Source organism: Acartia tonsa, chromosome 5 (genome assembly GCF_053477335.1).
Source record: "Acartia tonsa isolate MP-2025a chromosome 5, ASM5347733v1, whole genome shotgun sequence".
Taxonomy (NCBI): domain Eukaryota; kingdom Metazoa; phylum Arthropoda; class Copepoda; order Calanoida; family Acartiidae; genus Acartia; species Acartia tonsa.
The window spans coordinates 39,485,587-39,505,403 of NC_137264.1; the positions used below are offsets into that span (position 1 = coordinate 39,485,587).

Here is a 19,817-nt window from a genome sequence, read left to right on the forward strand (position 1 = left end):
CAGTAGCTTTTGATAGTTTTTTTTCGGTTAGGTTAGGAAAATGTTAATGATTGCCCCGCAGTGTAAGGAAATTTTCCCCGTAGGGTTAAAACCCCTCACAGGTGCTAATAATAAGGGGAAAAGCTACTGTGAAACTACGATGAGACCTGGTAATTCTTTTTTACTTCTATGATCCTAAATTAGTGCTTTTTTAGAGTTATTCTAACAATTCGTGTGAAATTCGAACAATATCTAGTTCTAAGGTAGCTGGTGGTTTAAATTCTAGACAAATCCAAAATCCATAATAATTTAAATTGATAGGACCATTCTTTCAGTCAGCAAGAGATAATTATTCAAAACGGACAGACTTCACCCAAATGTAGAAAAGTTTTAATTTTATTTATTTATAAATTTAATCATTTGACAACTTTAATAATACAACTTTGTATTTACGTCATAGTTTTGATAACTCATAAAAGAATATCCAAATTTTAATTAGTTTATATTAATATATTTAACCCCATTGTAGTATCTTGTATTCATACATATTTTGATTTTTTTTAACAATGAAGAAGATAGCTCGAACTTATTCAATTGATTCCAGGTATAATTTTGAGCTTCAATAAAACAAGATGGGTCACATCCATAAGAGCAAAGCTCTAAAAACCAGGGATCTAAAGGGATAATACAATGGCCAATGAATTGTTGTACATCTCCAAAGTTATTAAGCAATGAATAAGAAGACGCTATTATAATACTTTGGGGACAAGTGTAATAAACAGCCCATTTTCCCCTCTTTCTGTCTAAAAACACTCTTGGATGTAATAGGTCGAATTCATCTGGCCTTTCCCGAGAGTAAATACTTAATCGTTTCTACGGTACTGAGATCTTAATCTTCAGACAGACAGAGAGACAAATGGACAGACGGACAGGCATTGTTCTATTTTGTATTAATGATATATTTTTATTTTAAAGGGGCTCTCCTGTATTGGAAAGAAAAGTAAGCAATCATTTTAAATATTGCAAACCGTCGTTTTAACTTTAGTGGAGTAGCCACTCTATAATAAAACATATGTTTGTTTGTCCGCCCGACTTCCATTGCACTTAAATTTTATTGATAATTTACTGTAGATTATAGCGTCTACGCAGAATAAAGTATAAGCTTTTCTATGTTTCTTCTAAACAATAGTTCACTTTTCTCTAACTTGATACTGATTGCGATGATTCCAGTATATAATTTAGTCCGTCTGTCTGTCGGTCATGCGTCAAAGTAGGGAGAGTTGGTCACTCAAAAATCAGACACGTGACGTCATAAAAATGAGGGAGATGAGAGAAGAAGTGGGACAGAAATTAACTAAAAGTTGGATAATCTCATATTTTAATGACGTTAACATGACTTTCTCCCCCTACTGCTTCAAAACAAAGATACTTATTTTTTTTAATGTTTCGTGTTTTTAAAAGCGAAGCTTTTCTGATATTAGTTCTGTGCCTACAAGTGTTTATCTTCGTTTGTAATTTCAGAGCTACGCTTTTATGGGCGTTGTCATTCATATTTTTATATAAATGAATGTTGGATATTTTTGTATATGTTAGGAAGTAACAAAACGGCTGGATAACCTGCTGGGAAGAACATATCAGATGCTCGGCAACTTTCTTGGTTCAAATAAAGTAATTCTAAAAAGACGAAGCTATTATATAACTACAGTTTGTACGTCCGTCTGTACGTCTTTTCGTCTATCTATGCATGTTGATTAAACTTTCATAATATTTTCTGAAAAAATAAGTTACGATTTATAAAGCGTAATAACAACTCTATACTTGTTACCATACAAGTTCTATGATATAGTTTTGGATCAATTGATTCGTCGTTTTTTCCACTTGTTTATGATTTTTCAAAGCTATTATAGGGCCTATAAAAAATGACGTCATTCTGACCTACCAACTTTAACTAAAATGTATACTTTTGTATTTTATGACGTCATTTTTTATAGGCACCATAAAGAGCTTCATTTGCATAGCATACAAATTATGTGATTATTATTTTATAATAAGAAAATATTAATTTTCAATGTATTGAATTTATTATTGAAAATAAAAATACTCTTGCTTTAATAGTTTACATTTTTTAGAAAGTATTCTTTACAAAGCTTGAAAAGATAGTTTCAGAAAGTCAACCAGTTCCAGAGTTTGTTGAAAAGTAAGCATTTATCACACTCTCTTAAAAAATATTTAAATGGCCTAAAAACGTCCCCCTTAATGAATCTTAACGTTTAATAGCTTTATCCATAATGGGACTTATTTGAAGGTTTCCAAAAATTAAGACTAAGCCCAATCTGTACAACTTTTGATTCCTGTGCAGACGTCATAAAAATCTGGGAGATGAGATGAGAAGTAGGAAAGAAAACCCTTAATAAAAAGAGATGGAGAATTGCTCATTTTTATGACGTCACAGGAATAAAAAGTGGTTAAAAAGTGGCACAGATTGGGCTTCGCTAAATTAAGAACCAAATTGGTTCCTTAACTATTGAATTCTTAGCTTCCGACAAAAAAATCTGATTTTCTTTGTATAATTGGATAACTATTTATCTATTTATATCGCGATTTATCTTTTTCATTATTTTTTCATTTTTCATTAATTTCCATCTATTTATCTATCTATCTATCTATCTATCTATCTATCTATCTATCTATCTATCTATATATATATATTTATATATCTATCTATCCATCTATCTATCTATCTATCTATCTATCTATCTATCTATCTATCTATCTATCTATCTATCTATCTATCTATCTATCTATCTATCTATCTATCTATCTATCTATCTATCTATCTATTTATCTATCTATCTATCTATCTATCTATCTATCTATCTATCTATCTATCTATCTATCTATCTATCTATCTATCTATCTATCTATCTATATATCTATCTATCTATCTATCTACCTATCTATCTATCTATCTATCTATCTATCTATCTATCTATCTATCTATCTATCTATCTATCTATCTATCTATCTATCTATCTATCTATCTATCTATCTATCTATCTATCTATCTATCTATCTATCTATCTATCTATCTATCTATCTATCTATCTATCTATCTATCTATCTATCTATCTATCTATCTATCTATCTATCTATCTATCTATCTATCTATCTATCTATCTATCTATCTATCTATCTATCTATCTATCTATCTATCTATCTATCTATCTATCTATCTATCTATCTATCTATCTATCTATCTATCTATCTATCTATCTATCTATCTATCTATCTATCTATCCATCTATCTATCTATCTAGTGTATGTAGTGTACTGGAGGGTACAGAGAAGCATCGTGAATACTCCCATATCTACAGATCTATGGGCAACAGAACTAATATTGAAATACTAAGGAACGCATTTTTATCAGGGCTCGGCAGCCGCGCATAAGCCTCATTTTAAACCTGCTTGTGAGCAATACATAAGATTCTGAAAAGATGATTGTCTGTAAACATTCGTAATTCATACAAAAAAAGTTTTATCTGAGTTCAATTTTGTCATTTATATATTTTGTATATTCATTTATGGCACTCTATATATATAAGAGTTAATGCTCGTATGTCATAGGGTATCAGAGCTTCCCTTTTATGGATGTTCTCATCCTGTCTTACCTAAAAAGGTTTAGTGATTTTTATGGACTTATTTTATTTTAGAGGTTGCGCGTTTTTAACTTTCTAATATAGAATTATCACATTCTCATCAGTGATCTAAAGGGAAAAGAAAATGACTGTTAATTTTATGTACATTCCTTATGATCATCACAAAATGAAAAAAAATTCTGTAGATTACATAAAGTGTTTAAAACGTTTAGACACTCAATTAAATGAAAAAAAAAAACAATCAAATTCAATAAATGTCCCCAAGGTTGATAAGCCAACAAATAAGTAAGCGTTGTTATAGGACTTTAGTGACTAGTGTAATAAACATCCCAATGTCCCCTCCCTCCCGGCATTCTCATTTATTTTTAATGATTAATTTTTCATATTTAGGCGGCATATAGAAGCAGATAACATGGAGGCTTTAGATGAAGTAAGCGCTTAGTAGCAAAATATCTTATTTTTAGACATTTTTTTCTAGTATCGCTTCAAAAATATCCGATGGAATTGAACCGTTTCTCAGCCATACTGAAAAATTATGTATGGCATCGTATTATATCCATTTTTCTACGAGTATAAGATTAAAACCAGTTATTTTAGCCTGTGCCTTCAGCATCACATGTCTAAGAAAACTAGTTTTAATCTTATAAATGTACATTATTATATCCGCGGAAAGCTGTTTATAATTTGATGTGATAAATAACTATTCTTGAATAAAAGCAATTTTCTTAAATTTTAGGTAAAACAAACTGATGATTTAACTGGATTATTCAAGGACTTTCTTTTACATCTTCCTTCTCCTACTATACCATGGGACATTGCTGAGGTTATCTATCTATTTATATAATTATATATATATTATTTATTCTCTATTTATACATCTATATCTCCTACTATACCATGGGACATTGCTAAGGTTATCTATCTATTTATTTAATTATATATCTATTATTTATTCTCTATTTATACATCTATGTCTCCTACTATACCATGGGAAATTGTTGAGGTTATCTATCTATTTATTTAATTATATATCTATTATTTATTATCTATTTATACATCTATGTCTCCTACTATACCATGGGACATTGCTGAGGTTATCTATCTATTTATATAATTATATATATATTATTTATTCTCTATTTATACATATATATCTCCCACTGCGACTCTGATAGGAAATTGACAACATATTCATATGTGCTGTACTAAATCAATCATTACTTGGACTAATTTAATTAAATTAGTTTTTTTTTAGGTTTTTGATAATTCATACAACCCCCTTAAGTTATTCATTACAATAAAATACAATTTTAAATTTTATTTACTGTGTAAATATGCATAAATATAACGTTTTTACTGACAATTAGGTTGATTTTTACTCAAAGCATATTTCTTGTAGACAATAAAATGATTATAACTTTCGTTCTATTTAAGATAAATTGATGAAATAAAAAGTATATTCAATTTTATTATGCTGAGAAGTCACTCATTGATTTTCAGAAATAATAAACCCCTTTGAGTGGGGGAGGGGGGGGGGGCCTTGAGTATCGAAAAAAGAAACTATTGTAAATTTCTTTTCTATTGTGGGTTTTAATGATTCATATAGCAGCCAAACTGTTTTTAGGCAATACCCATTTGTCTGTATGTCTGTCTGTCCCTCTGTCTGTCTGTCCTTTTGTCTGTCTGTCCCACCACTTGTCTGTCTATCTGTCTAACTGCCTCTCTTTTGGATTTCAATGAATCATCTAGCATAGCCTAATTGTAATTTGTTAATGCCTCAAAGACTGTCTATTACTATTTACCTGTCCCTCTTTCTGTCCGTCTGTCTATCCCTCCGTCTGTCTGATCATTCACAGGTTCTCTATTGGATTTTATGTAATTAATTGTCTATTATAGTCAAACTTTGATAATTCTTCTTGCCTGTCTGTCTGTCTATCTGCTGAGTTTCTACCCTTGGTCTAAGAGACTGATTCACTTAATTTATAAAAAATTAGATTTAACTAATAATATGGTGGTATCTTGCACCAAGAGATACACAAATAACCTTGTGTTTAAAAAAAACAAATAAAAAATTATTCAATTTCTTCTATGAAAAAAAGTGTAATACATGTTCCTTAAATCTCTTTGTACATCAAAAATATGTTTCAAATTTATAATATTCCATTAATTTATTAACAACTAAATTTTTTGACACTCACTTATGACTTTTAACAGCCCCCTTAAACTAAAATCAAGGGTTATTTTATTAAGATTTTATCAAAACTACTTTACATAAGAAATTTATTACATTTCAAAATTTTTTTTATAAAAAGAGGATTGGGATATATCTCCCTCCCAACATTAACTTTGAGCACTATTGTAAAATATATTAAAAGTTATAAACATATATCTATCAAGATCATTAAAGGAATTAATTCAAGTTTAAGGGAGGGGGGGGGGGGGGGTTAATGCAACCATCTCGTAATCGATGCACAAATTGCACTTAGAATTCTAATTTCGTTACAAAACTTGGCATGAGTAATCCTTGGTATATCTATTTTCCCAAAATGAAACAAAAAGTTGGAAAAGTGATGGCTAACAGCTGGCGGCTTAGTCGTTTAGCCGTTTTTGGGCTATATTCAGGGCAAAACTATCATTAATTACATAGGAATCAACTTTTTAAAACATATTTTTGCTTTAAATATCCATTTTTAAAATTTCTTGTACCAGTTGCTAAATGGCCAGAACTGGCTGAAAATGGCTGGGAGCGGCTAAGAGTATGAAGAGTAGATAGGGCTTGTGACATGTCTAGGGGTAGGTTTTTATTGGTACCAAGCTCAAAAATACTACTATAAATAGTGGGGGTCCATCCATTTGGCAGCTGGGGCTGTTACACAGACTGTTAAAAAACCTACCTAGAGACATGTCACAAGCCCTATCTACTCATTCTACTCTTGGCCGCTCCCAGCTGAGCTGCGGCCGTTAGCAAGCTGCCATATGGATGTTGTGTGGTATTTTTGAGCTCAGCACCCATAAAAACCTACCCTTAGACACATCAAAAGCCCTATCTACTCATCATACTCTTGACCACTCCCAGCTGTTTCCAGCCAGTTCTAGCTGTTAAGTGGGTGGTACTGAAAATTAAAATATGGTTATTGGTATAATTTAACATACATTAAAGCAAAAGTATGTTTAAAAAAAAACCTACCCTAGACATGTCACATCTTCCAAAGTCAAAATTGCATAAATATATATAATACAATTTTTGAGGTCACAATTTACTATAAATACTAACACTATCTGTGTAAAAACTTTGAGGGAAACCCCAAATAAAATTAATGGTCTTCTTATCAATAAAGGGGGTTTAGTGTTGGAAGGTGAGCAAAATTGATTGAATATTGAGCTAAAATTTTGAAACTGCCTGGTTACAGTAGTTACTGCATCTAAATGAAAACCAAATTAAAATTTTTATTTTTAAGTTATGTAAGAAAAACTCTGCAAAAATGGAATTTGACTTTGCAGATTACTTGCTACACATTCATATGTTATAATTGAGACTGCTCCATTTTTTTTGGTAAATTTCAGGTTTATATTGACATACTAGAATTGAAATTTTGTAAAAATCTTTAAAATTGAGATCACACAAAAGAACTAAAAAAAAATTTTTTTTTGCAGATTTCAAAAACTTTGCAGTGCTCATGAGGAAACAATTATTGCATCACAGAAAAATATTTAGCATGGGTCATTTTTTTGCTTAAATCAACCAATTTTTACTGGGGGCAAAACTTTTATCAAAATTTTTCCAGGGCGGGATGATTTAATCTACAATATATACTTTTGGCTGTTGACAGCTGTTCTCAGCCATTTTTGGCAGTTTTTAGCTGTTATGACAGCAAAATCTAGAAATTAAAAAAAGTTCTTTTAGTAATATGTCCATGACATAAAGTTATAATGTTAACCCATTAGTGCCGAACCGGGTTTTAAAACCCGGTTCCAGAAAATGTAAAAAAAAACGGTTTTCGGCTTCATAATTGCATCATTCTCAGTATGAATCCCCCCTCTACTACCCTGGCTTTCATTTCCCCCTGGAGCAGGTAGTTTTGCTTACTTCCGTTTGCCGGTATAGATCAACAAAGTTTGAAAATCATGAAAATTCAAAATACCCCATCTAACTTTTTTGTTTTTATAGTAAAGTCGCTGATTTTTTTCATTAAATCTAAAGTTTATTGACAAGTACATCTATTTGTGAATTCGTTTTATTTAAATTATTATCTTTTATATGATTTTTTTATCGTTTTTTTACGCCCTATATAAGCCTGGTTCGGCATTTCCATTTGGAGTCTGAAATTTTTATTACCCGGTTTCACTAATAGATCTTTTTTGACAACAACAACAAAACAGGGTTTTTTTACCCGAAATCGCCGGCTAAACACTAAATTTGAAATAAATCGCTTCGTATTATACTTGTAGCTCTACAGATTACATGAGGTTGTGTAGTTTTCAATTACGGATCGTATCAAAGTTCTAAAAAGTGTTCATCTCACTTTTGGCGTTCAAAAATTACATTTTTCGATTTTTGGTCAAAATAACCGAGTTTTTACAGGAAAACCGGGTTATACGCCGGGGGAAAGCACCAAAAACGGGTAATAATGCCTGGTTGGTATTTATGGCCGAGCCGAACCGGGTTTTTTTGCAACTTTCCTGTGCACGCCACTAGAGCAAAACAAAAAAATACGAATTCCGTTTTGACCATTATAAAGCTTCCCTGAAACTTTCAGCTCGATCGGCCCATAAAAGTGGCGCTCGACACTAATGGGTTAATTAAGAAAAGTTTAATTCCATGGAAATATTCAATTTTTTTATATCCTTATAAGCCATTACCCAGCTGCCACTATTTTTGGGAGTATTTTTCAGCTCAGCACCCATTAAAACCTATCCCTAATGGATGATTCCTACATGATTATTGATGGATTTGCCCTGAAAATAGCCCAAAAACGGCTAAACAGCTGAGCAAACAGTGCCATTTGTGCATTGATTACGTGATGGTTGCCTTAACCCCCCCCCCTTAAGCTTAACTTTTTGTTAAATTTTGAAAAACAGACCTACCAAGGATTACACATGCCAATTTTCATAACAAAATTTGGATTAATTGATTATGGGATGGTTGCATTAACTCCCCCCCCCCTACATATGTATGAGAGCTTCCTCATGTCCCAATTTACTAATTAAAAGTTGTACAGTACAGTTGTACAGAATATTGCAAGATTATTTTAGTAAAGTCTGGTAATTAATTTATCTAAAAATAGATAGCATATAATTATCTGAATCTGTGACTTGCTTATATACACCCTCCTTAAACACCCCCAACCCCACTTTATTTTAAGGGGTGTAAATTTATTTCCTTTACACCCCCTTGGAATTTATAGAGGGGTGTATCTGAGGGTGTAGGCTCTTGTCAAGAGGGTGGACATGGGTGAAAACCTAGGGAGGTGTATCCATCCCCCTTTAATTTTACAAGGGTGGTGTAAACAACCCCTATACCAACCTTTTGCACGCCTTTGATCTTAACTATACTTTCAGAGTCCATAACGTTGTAAATTCTGTAAATGTAAAAAATGATAAAATTACGTTAAATAGAACGAAAATTAGAGCGTTTTGTATGCCTTATAAAATGCGTATTTCTCATGAAAATTGTTACGATTTCGTGTGTTGAGTAAAACTTTTATAAGTTTCCCATTTCTATAAGTGAGCGAGCCGCCGTGCTCCTACTATACCATGGGACATTGCTGAGGTTATCTATCTATTTATATAATTATATATCTATTATTTATTATCTATTTATACATCTATGTCTCCTACTATTCCATGGGACATTGCTGAGGTTATCTATCTATTTATATAATTATATATCTGTTATTTATTCTCTATTTATACATTTATGTCTCCTACTATTCCATGGGACATTGCTGAGGTTATCTATCTATTCATATAATTATATATCTATTATTTATTCTCTATTTATACATCTATGTCTCCTACTATTCCATGGGACATTGCTAAGGTTATCTATCTATTTATATAATTATATATCTATTATTTATTTTCTATTTATACATCTATGTCTCCTACTATACCATGGGACATTGCTGAGGTTATCTATCTATTCATATAATTATATATCTATTATTTATTCTCTATTTATACATCTATGTCTCCTACTATACCATGGGACATTGCTGAGGTTATCTATCTATTTATATAATTATATATCTATTATTTATTCTCTATTTATACATCTATGTCTCCTACTATACCATGGGAAATTGTTGAGGTTATCTATCTATTTATATAATTATATATCTATTATTTATTCTCTATTTATACATCTATGTCTCCTACTATACCATGGGAAATTGTTGAGGTTATCTATCTATTTATATAATTATATATCTATTATTTATTCTCTATTTATACATCTATGTCTCCTACTATACCATGGGAAATTGTTGAGGTTATCTATCTATTTATTTAATTATATATCTATTATTTATTCTCTATTTATACATCTATGTCTCCTACTATACCATGGGACATTGCTGAGGTTATCTATCTATTTATATAATTATATATCTATTATTTATTATCTATTTATACATTTATGTCTCCTACTATACCATGGGAAATTGTTGAGGTTATCTATCTATTTATATAATTATATATCTATTATTTATTATCTATTTATACATTTATGTCTCCTACTATACCATGGGAAATTGTTGAGGTTATCTATCTATTTATATAATTATATATCTATTATTTATTCTCTATTTATACATATATGTCTCCTACTATACCATGGGACATTGCTGAGGTTATCTATCTATTTATATAATTATATATCTATTATTTATTATCTATTTATACATATATGTCTCCTACTATACCATGGGACATTGCTGAGGTTATCTATCTATTTATATAATTATATATCTATTATATATTCTCTATTTATACATTTATGTCTCCTACTATTCCATGGGACATTGCTAAGGTTATCTATCTATTTATATAATTATATATCTATTATTTATTCTCTATTTATACATCTATGTCTCCTACTATACCATGGGACATTGCTGAGGTTATCTATCTATTTATATAATTATATATCTATTATTTATTTTCTATTTATACATCTATGTCTCCTACTATACCATGGGACATTGCTGAGGTTATCTATCTATTCATATAATTATATATCTATTATTTATTATCTATTTATACATTTATGTCTCCTACTATACCATGGGAAATTGTTGAGGTTATCTATCTATTCATATAATTATCTATCTATTATTTATTCTCTATTTATACATCTATGTCTCCTACTATTCCATGGGACATTGCTGAGGTTATCTATCTATTCATATAATTATCTATCTATTATTTATTCTCTATTTATACATCTATGTCTATTATACCATGGGACATTGCTGAGGTTATCTATCTATTTATATAATTATATATCTATTATTTATTTTCTATTTATACATCTATGTCTCCTACTATACCATGGGACATTGCTGAGGTTATCTATCTATTCATATAATTATATATCTATTATTTATTCTCTATTTATACATCTATGTCTATTATACCATGGGACATTGCTGAGGTTATCTATCTCTTTATTTAATTATATATCTTTTATTTATTCTCTATTTATACATTTATGTCTCCTACTATTCCATGGGACATTGATGAGGTTATCTATCTATTTATTTAATTATATATCTATTATTTATTCTCTATTTATACATCTATGTCTCCTACTATACCATGGGACATTGCTGAGGTTATCTATCTATTTATATAATTATATATCTGTTATTTATTCTCTATTTATACATCTATGTCTACTACTATACCATGGGACATTGCTGAGGTTATCTATCTATTTATATAATTATATATCTATTATTTATTCTCTATTTATACATCTATGCCTCCTACTATTCCAGGGGACATTGCTGAGGTTATCTATCTATTTATATAATTATATATCTATTATTTATTCTCTATTTATACATCTATGCCTCCTACTATTCCAGGGGACATTGCTGAGGTTATCTATCTATTTATATAATTATATATCTATTATTTATTCTCTATTTATACATCTATGTCTTCTACTATACCATGGGACATTGCTGAGGTTATCTATCTATTTATATAATTATATATATATTATTTATTCTCTATTTATACATCTATGTGTCCTACTATACCATGGGACATTGCTAAGGTTATCTATCGATTTATATAATTATATATCTATTATTTATTCTCTATTTATACATCTATGTCTCCTACTATACCATAGGACATTGCTGAGGTTATCTATCTATTTATATAATTATATATTTACTTAAAAGTAAAACAACATTTTATCTTGAATTTTTATTTTCTTTTACTCAGAGTTTCATGCTTCTGCAATCATCAGAAAGATACTATTTTTTTCCTTAAAAATAAATACGTGGATTTTTTACAAATGTTTTAGAGGATTTTAAGAAAATTGTATTACAATATATAAAAAAGAACTATGTTAAACAGCTACAGTCTTGCCAAAAGATGATTTCTTCTATGAATACATTTAGAGAAAATTTCATGCCGCTTGTTGATAGATGAGTTTTTGTCAGAATTGAGAATTGAAACTTTCTCCATTAAGCAAAGCTGACACTTGTTAGATCCAGGATCAAAAGTAGGTTGCAAAGAAATAATATCCCATTTAATATTGTAAGGTTTTTGTTCTTCTTTTAAATTCCAAATAAAACCAGAGAGCCGTGTACTTTTTTGAAGATGGAGAAGGTTGAATGAAGATTTGTGATTATTGTATCTTATTTTGAATGTTGTAGATGCTTGACCAATATAGGTTGATGATGTCTGGTCAGATTCTACAGTAGCTTTGTAGATTAGGGATTCAGTAAGACATTTACCATCTAGCGGACACACTGTTCCTCTCCTTCAATTACATCCAGCTTCAGTCAGGTTTTTGGATTGACCCAGGATCTTTTTGTTGTGGCTGGAGATTACACTGGACATATTAAGCATACAGCTGTAAGATATCTTTATGGTATTTCTATTAAAGTATTTTTTCATATCTCTATTGTTTGAAAAGTGTTTATCTACGAGCTTCAAAAATTCTTTACCAATGTGTGTTGGAATGTATTTCTTGTATTCCCTGGCAAGTCCGAACCCATTAATTCCCTTTTCCTTACACCAGAGAATGAGTGTGTAACGCGGCATTCCTAACTATCTCCGCGCGTCGCTTGTAAACAAACAAAAAAGACGCGCACTTTTCCTTTGATGATTCCCATGTGAGGAGCTACGTGAATGAAAATAATGTATTGGTTGAATATACATGCGCTCTAATCCGTGGAAGATCTCAAATAAGCCTTCCTGCTTAGTTTGACATCATATGTGGTAAGAATTTATCTTTTAATTCTTAATAATAAGCGTAGAATGGTACAAATTTATGAAGAAATTTAAATCATTAATTTTTCAACAAATAGACCATTTAACTGCTAAGTTTTATCATACGAATATTTTCCTTAATTTTATTGATCATTTGAATCTAAAATTATCAATTTCTGATGCGATTTAATATGTTTCGTGCCAATTTAAAGTTTTTTAGAAATTTTATATTTTTAATTAAATTGAAATCACGCAACCTCGATCTTACAAAAATAATAACCATTAATATTATGTAATTAATTCTTATATTTTTGTTTTAGACTTACTGTTTTCATGGTAATAAATACACATTCGTAAACTTCGCTATGTTGGTCATTCGGAGGGCTTGGAGATAAGATTTCGAGAACGGCTAGGCATGCGTTCCGAAACACAATGTTAGTAGTAGCCAAGGCTGAATTGTAGGGAGGACAAAACCAATAAACTTTTCTGCTCCTTTGTTGTCTATTTTGATTTCCTTGTTGACCATTATTGTTATGATAGTTGAGGGTTTTATTGTAGCCTGATGCCTTTAGTGCGTCTTCATACTGATGTTTTTCAGAATTGAAAAGCTCTTCATTGCTGGAAAGATCGAATAACCGTTTTTCAACCATTGTAGGCAGGTCTTTCTTGGTAGATGGTGGATGGCAAGACTTGATGTTAATGTAGTTAGGTTTGTCGTTCGGTTTTCTGTAGGGTTTAAAGTTGCCCGATTCCAGATCCAGGTTGACATCTAGGAAATTTGTGGTTTTAATGTTTGTAGTTACTGTGATTTTTAAGCCTTCTTGTCCGAAAATGTTGATAACTTGTTTTCTGATTCTGTCTATTTGTGGCCCAGATACCGATAAGACTGCCAACCCATCATCTCTGTACAAACCTACATTTTCTTGAGGGAACACTGCTTCTAGCTTGTTAAGAAGGTACAGCCCAGCTAAATCTGACACTTCGGCTGAGTCATATCCACCCATAGGAACATCAAAGTTGTCGCCAGTCTTCTTCACCCAAGGTTCATTATCTGAGAACAGGAATGTTTTTCTGGAGTGAAAAATTATTTGTTTATCTGATAAAAACTTTCAATATCGAACTGGAAGAATTTGAGGGTATTCTTATTCTGTAAATTGTTGAACCAATCAAGAGTGTCTTTTGTGCTTCTCCACTGGTTAGAGTTAGTACTTGATCTTATACATTTATTTATATTGTCTACGATTTGTTTTGAAATCATACCAATTTTTGTTTTAGCTGGATTGATCAATCTGCATTCTACACGTCCAGGAAAGCTATTTTTATGATCTTTAACGGTTACATAGCTGGAAGGTTTGGCTAGAACTTCGATTCTATCAGCAAGCCCAAGTTCAGTTGTTATTTCAGCTGCTTCCATGTTAACTTCATCAATGTTGTTAGCATCACACTTCTTATAATTGTTGGTAATATTATTTTTAAGTAGTTGATTGTACTTGGCCACAGGAATTTCATACAGGTTTGAAGTTTTATCTGCACTCACTATGATATCTTTGCTGTCTTTTACTTTTTTACAATCATCTCTCAGCTTTTGTTGAAATTGGCTTGTTACAGGTTTAAATTTTATATTTTCAATCAATTTGATCAAAACATCTTCAAAACCTCGTAGCTGTTTAAGCTCATCAAACTGTGGGACACTTCTCTTTGATTTGAATCCATAGGTTTCTTTACTTTCAGTATCAGAAGGGTAACAAATAAAATACCAGGCCCATCTTAGAGTGTTGACAAATTTTTCTACTTTACTGATTAGCTGCTTTTTGTACTGTAGTCTTGAAGGTATTGGTATGTTCTTCAATGAATATGGAATATCAAAACGTTTCATTGTTGTTCAGAAGTTACCTCGGTGAACAGAGTGCTCAACTGTAGCCAGGAGCTAGGACAAATGTTGGTTTCCAAGGTAGACAAGAGTGCTCTACATAGAGTATTCTATGGAGCCCATTACTTAAAAGTAAAACAACATTTTATCTTGAATTTTTATTTTCTTTTACTCAGAGTTTCATGCTTCTGCAATCATCAGAAAGATACTATTTTTTTCCTTAGAAATAAATACGTGGATTTTTTACAAATGTTTTAGAGGATTTTAAGAAAATTGTATTACAATATATAAATAGATAATAAATAATAGATATATAATTATATAAATAGATAGATAACCTCAGCAATGTCCCATGGTATAGTAGGAGACATAGATGTATAAATAGAGAATAAATAATAGATATATAATTATATAAATAGATTGATAACCTCAGCAATGTCCCATGGTATAGTATTATATATCTATTATTTATTATCTATTTATACATCTATGTCTCCTACTATACCATGGGACATTGCTGAGGTTATCAATCTATTTATATAATTATATATCTATTATTTATTCTCTATTTATACATCTATGTCTCCTACTATACCATGGGACATTGCTGAGGTTATCTATCTATTTATATAATTATATATCTATTATTTATTATCTATTTATACATCTATGTCTCCTACTATGCCATGGGACATTGCTAAGGTTATCTATCTATTCATATAATTATATATCTATTATTTATTATCTATTTATACATCTATGTCTCCTACTATGCCATGGGACATTGCTAAGGTTATCTATCTATTTATATAATTATATATCTATTATTTATTCTCTATTTATACATCTATGTCTCCTACTATACCATGGGAAATTGTTGAGGTTATCTATCTATTTATATAATTATATATCTATTATTTATTCTCTATTTATACATCTATGTCTCCTACTATACCATGGGACATTGCTGAGGTTATCTATCTATTCATATAATTATATATTTATTATTTATTCTTTTTTTATACAAATATGTCTCCTACTATACCATGGGACATTGCTGAGGTTATCTATCTATTTATATAATTATATATCTATTATTTATTCTCTATTTATACATCTATGTCTCCTACTATACCATGGGACATTGCTGAGGTTATCTATCTATTTATATAATTTTATATCTATTATTTATTCTCTATTTATACATCTATGTTTCCTACTATACCATGGGACATTGCTGAGGTTATCTATCTATTTATATTATTATATATCTATTTTTTATTTTCAAATTATACATCTAAAAACTGTATTTTTAGCGCATTTCTGCCCTTTCAAAGAAGCAAAATTATCAAGTAAGAAATATCAATTTAGAATTATTATTTTACTGTTCTTTTTCATTCAAAACTATTTTGTTTTGTTGCTTCTGGATATAAGTAGAAATTTTTTTTTGTCTGTAATGAAAGATCTCGCTCACTACTAAATTGATATGGATCTTTTCATACAGTCAAGCTTCTTATAGTTCCCGGGAAGTTTTTAAACTATTTTTGGGGAGGGTACCTCCACCCTACAAAGAGAAATCGCCCCCCCCCACCATAAAAAAACCCTCACAAAAAATTTAAAATGGGGGGCGGGGTCCACTTCCCCTCCTCCCACTTTAAGTGCACCTAGTGGTCTCTAGTGGCGTAACCTCTTGTTGTAAATAATCTTATAATTATTTTTTTAATTAGCTTGTAGAGGTAAAAGATTTGTTGAACACTGTTCCATACTATAACCTCAAACTATTGGAAAGAATTGTTATCCATTTCAAACGTCTAATGGCATTTCAGGTAAAATATACATTTTTATAGGGGGGCTACTCTTTAAGTAACTCTTTTCGGTTGGTCTGTCTGTCTTGTAGATAAAGTATATAAGCAATAAAGTTTAGGAAAAGTCGTAGATGATTAGAGATTTAGGAATTTAATATTTAAGGAATTTATACATATATACTTTTTTTGTCTACATTTTTGTCAAAACTGATTATATATCTGAAAGTGTTCTCTATCTATAATACAAAGTAGCTTGATGTCTATCTGTCCGTCTGTCCCTTAAGATCTCGGTAACCACTGAACCGATTGGATTCTACTCTGTAAGGAATATACCTACTGGTCCTGTGGTGGTTTTAGGCTATTTTCTTTGGGAGTGGGTCACCCCCAACACCCCAAAAAATTACAAAAAAAATAGCAAGTTAAAAGGAATGTAGTTTATTCTTGGTATGGGGCTTTCTTCAAATTTGAGAAGGGGGTATTTATTTATTTGGTGCAGCACCAGATGTACCTTTTTTTCTAAAATACCTCTTGGGGCAAAGCCACTAGAGGCTAGGGGCGAAAACTCTAGTACTTTATAAAACAGTATTTATTATTTAGAAATATAATCACCTGACAGAGTATAGTCAGAGTATGCTGGTATCTCTCTGTCTGACCTGGCCAAAGGTTCAACTGGCAGAGAATGCTGTCAAGGACACGGAAATTCAGGTTTATAGAAAGTATAAAACTTCTACACACATTGAATACAAAAAACACTGAATCAAAAAGTTGCAAAGCTATTAAAGAAAGTGCTAAATGTAATAATTCCATCAAGCATAACAACATCCATGAAAACAAAGCTTAACATATCAGTTAGTCGGTCAGACAACAGATCAATAATAAAGATGTATATACAGATAACTACCTCCCACCCTTTTTCACTGACCATTTTCTTCTGCTAACAAATTGTTTCTGCTACTTGGCTGTGTTAATATAACCGACACCATTGGTAGATTTTCAATGACCCAATTGAAAGTTGGCACAATGACACTACGATGGGAAGATACAGTTATTTAACCTCTTACCCCTCTAGTGTTTTACTCTAATGATCAGACAAATTAATATTAACAAATTTAGACCAATCACGTACAGATTTAATATAAATGTTTCCTAAAAGAAAATAATTAACAAGGACATACTTAAATTTAAGACTTTATTATTGTTTAATTAAGATGTCTGAATCTGCTGGTTAATTCCTAAAATTATTATTTAGTTAAACGCTGCTGCTCTTAGCTTCAAATGCATCCAGGACATAAATTGGGTCTTTGAACAGAAGCCCCCCAGCAGCAACCGAAAAAGCAAGGACCTAAACCTGACAGTTGATCTCTGTGATCATGATCGTGAGAACATATCGCCAACAAAGGTTAATCCATCCACTCCAAAAGACTTGTCGAATTTAAAGTCTAAGCCATTCACACCAAAAGAAATAACCCCATCAAAGCCTACACCATTCACTTCAAAAGATATATCATCAACATTTTCTCCACCATCCATTCCAAAAGACACTTCACCATCAAAGTCTAAACCACACACACTGAAGGACAAATTGCCATCAAAGCCCAAACAACCCTCACCAACTGATATAACCCAAAACAAAGACACCAATCACATTCCAACAACTATGCGTGTTTCATCAGCCAACCCTTCAGGGGTATCAGGACTGATTAAGTCAATTGCTGGGCCTCAAGATGAACATACCGGTAGTTTGCCTGGCAAAGTCAAAAGAACAAGGCTGTCCAATCCTGAGTGTAAATTAAAATGTTAGGAAAAGTCCGAAGCCCTTAAACTTAACTCTAGCTTTTGATGCAAATGATGTATTGGTTTTAAATGTCGTATTTACAAGGGGTCTATCTTGATTTAACCAAACAGCTCAAAATTTTTGTTTATAATTCAATGTCGTCTAAGCGGGTTGGATAAAGGAGTACGCTTTCCCTCATAAATCTTTAACGTCTTTGCTTGTTATTAATTACATCAAATATAATAATTCAAAATAATAAATTAAAAATCACGGAACCTTTGAAATAAATAAAGTTGTTATTCTAACATTTAATTATTTTTTTTTTGGTTTTAGGTAAATTTGAAACACTTAACCCTCATCCACTAGTGTAATGGGCGAAGTTGTAAGGTTTTTTTTCTGTCTGTCCGTTAAGATCTCGCTTACCACTGAAAAAATCGACTTTATCATGTAAGGGATGCTTCGCAAACTTTCATATGATGCTTTTAGGTTATATATTTTGTTATATTAGGTTTGGTATAGTTTCAGGTTTATTTTTGTGCTGTTCTTCCCTTTGAATGCGATTATGTTGCGTTATCTAGGGAAGGATTCTTCTTGTCCATGTCTTTGAGCCACTTTATTTGGACTTGATAGTGGGGGGGGGGGGGTTAATCCATTTACCCTTAATACAAATTTGATACCAGGGATCTAAATGGGTAAACCAATGGGCGATAAATTGACGTACAATGTACATCCCCAATGTAATACACAAAATTACATCTTCTGTAGATTACACTTAGTGGTTGAACAGTTTGGACACTCAACTTAATAAACTAACCAATCATAATCCATTAAAAATCCCAAAGTTGATAAGCCAACGAATAATAAAAGGTTATTAAAAAACTTTTTGGACTATTATAATAAACTGCCCATTGCCCCCTTATTCCTTAATACAAATCTATTAATACCAGTGAACGGGCAGCTGTATGAATCCTAAAACATTGACCTTGTGTTTTCCCCCCATGATGATGATTTGGTGCTTTATACTCAAGTAGTCTTCTTCACAGGATGTTAAAACATTGCAACAAAATAAGTTTCTTTTAAATTGTATTAACCCTTTACAGTCGGGCCCCTTGCCGCACCTTAATCGGTCGGGGGGGGGGGGGGCGTTCAACGCCCCCCTAATTATCTCAGTTCCTTTTAGAGCTAGAGGGCTAAATTTTTTTGTGCAAGTCCCCTGTTTGATAATGAATTTCCGACCTTTTATAAGTCTAAGTCAATTTTCGCTTCCTTCACCCTTTTAT

General features: G+C 31.2%; 1 protein-coding gene across 2 annotated transcripts; it reads left to right on the forward strand.

The window, feature by feature from the left end:
- Positions 1-308: 308 nt before the first annotated feature.
- Positions 309-18,849, forward strand: LOC145320345 (rho GTPase-activating protein 12-like). 2 transcript variants are annotated; one of them, XM_080162757.1, is made up of 11 exons: positions 309-583; positions 955-979; positions 1,573-1,647; positions 2,109-2,176; positions 3,297-3,387; positions 4,024-4,065; positions 4,372-4,458; positions 16,275-16,310; positions 16,686-16,784; positions 17,361-17,479; positions 18,013-18,151. In XM_080162757.1, exons 1-11 carry the CDS (start codon positions 546-548, stop codon positions 18,014-18,016), a joined length of 684 nt encoding a protein of 227 aa, XP_080018883.1. In that variant the 5' UTR covers positions 309-545; the 3' UTR covers positions 18,017-18,151. The 2 variants fall into 2 exon arrangements, with proteins under 2 accessions (XP_080018883.1, XP_080018881.1); XM_080162755.1 differs by having other exon boundaries at positions 473-583; positions 17,361-17,468; positions 18,013-18,849.
- Positions 18,850-19,817: the final 968 nt, after the last annotated feature.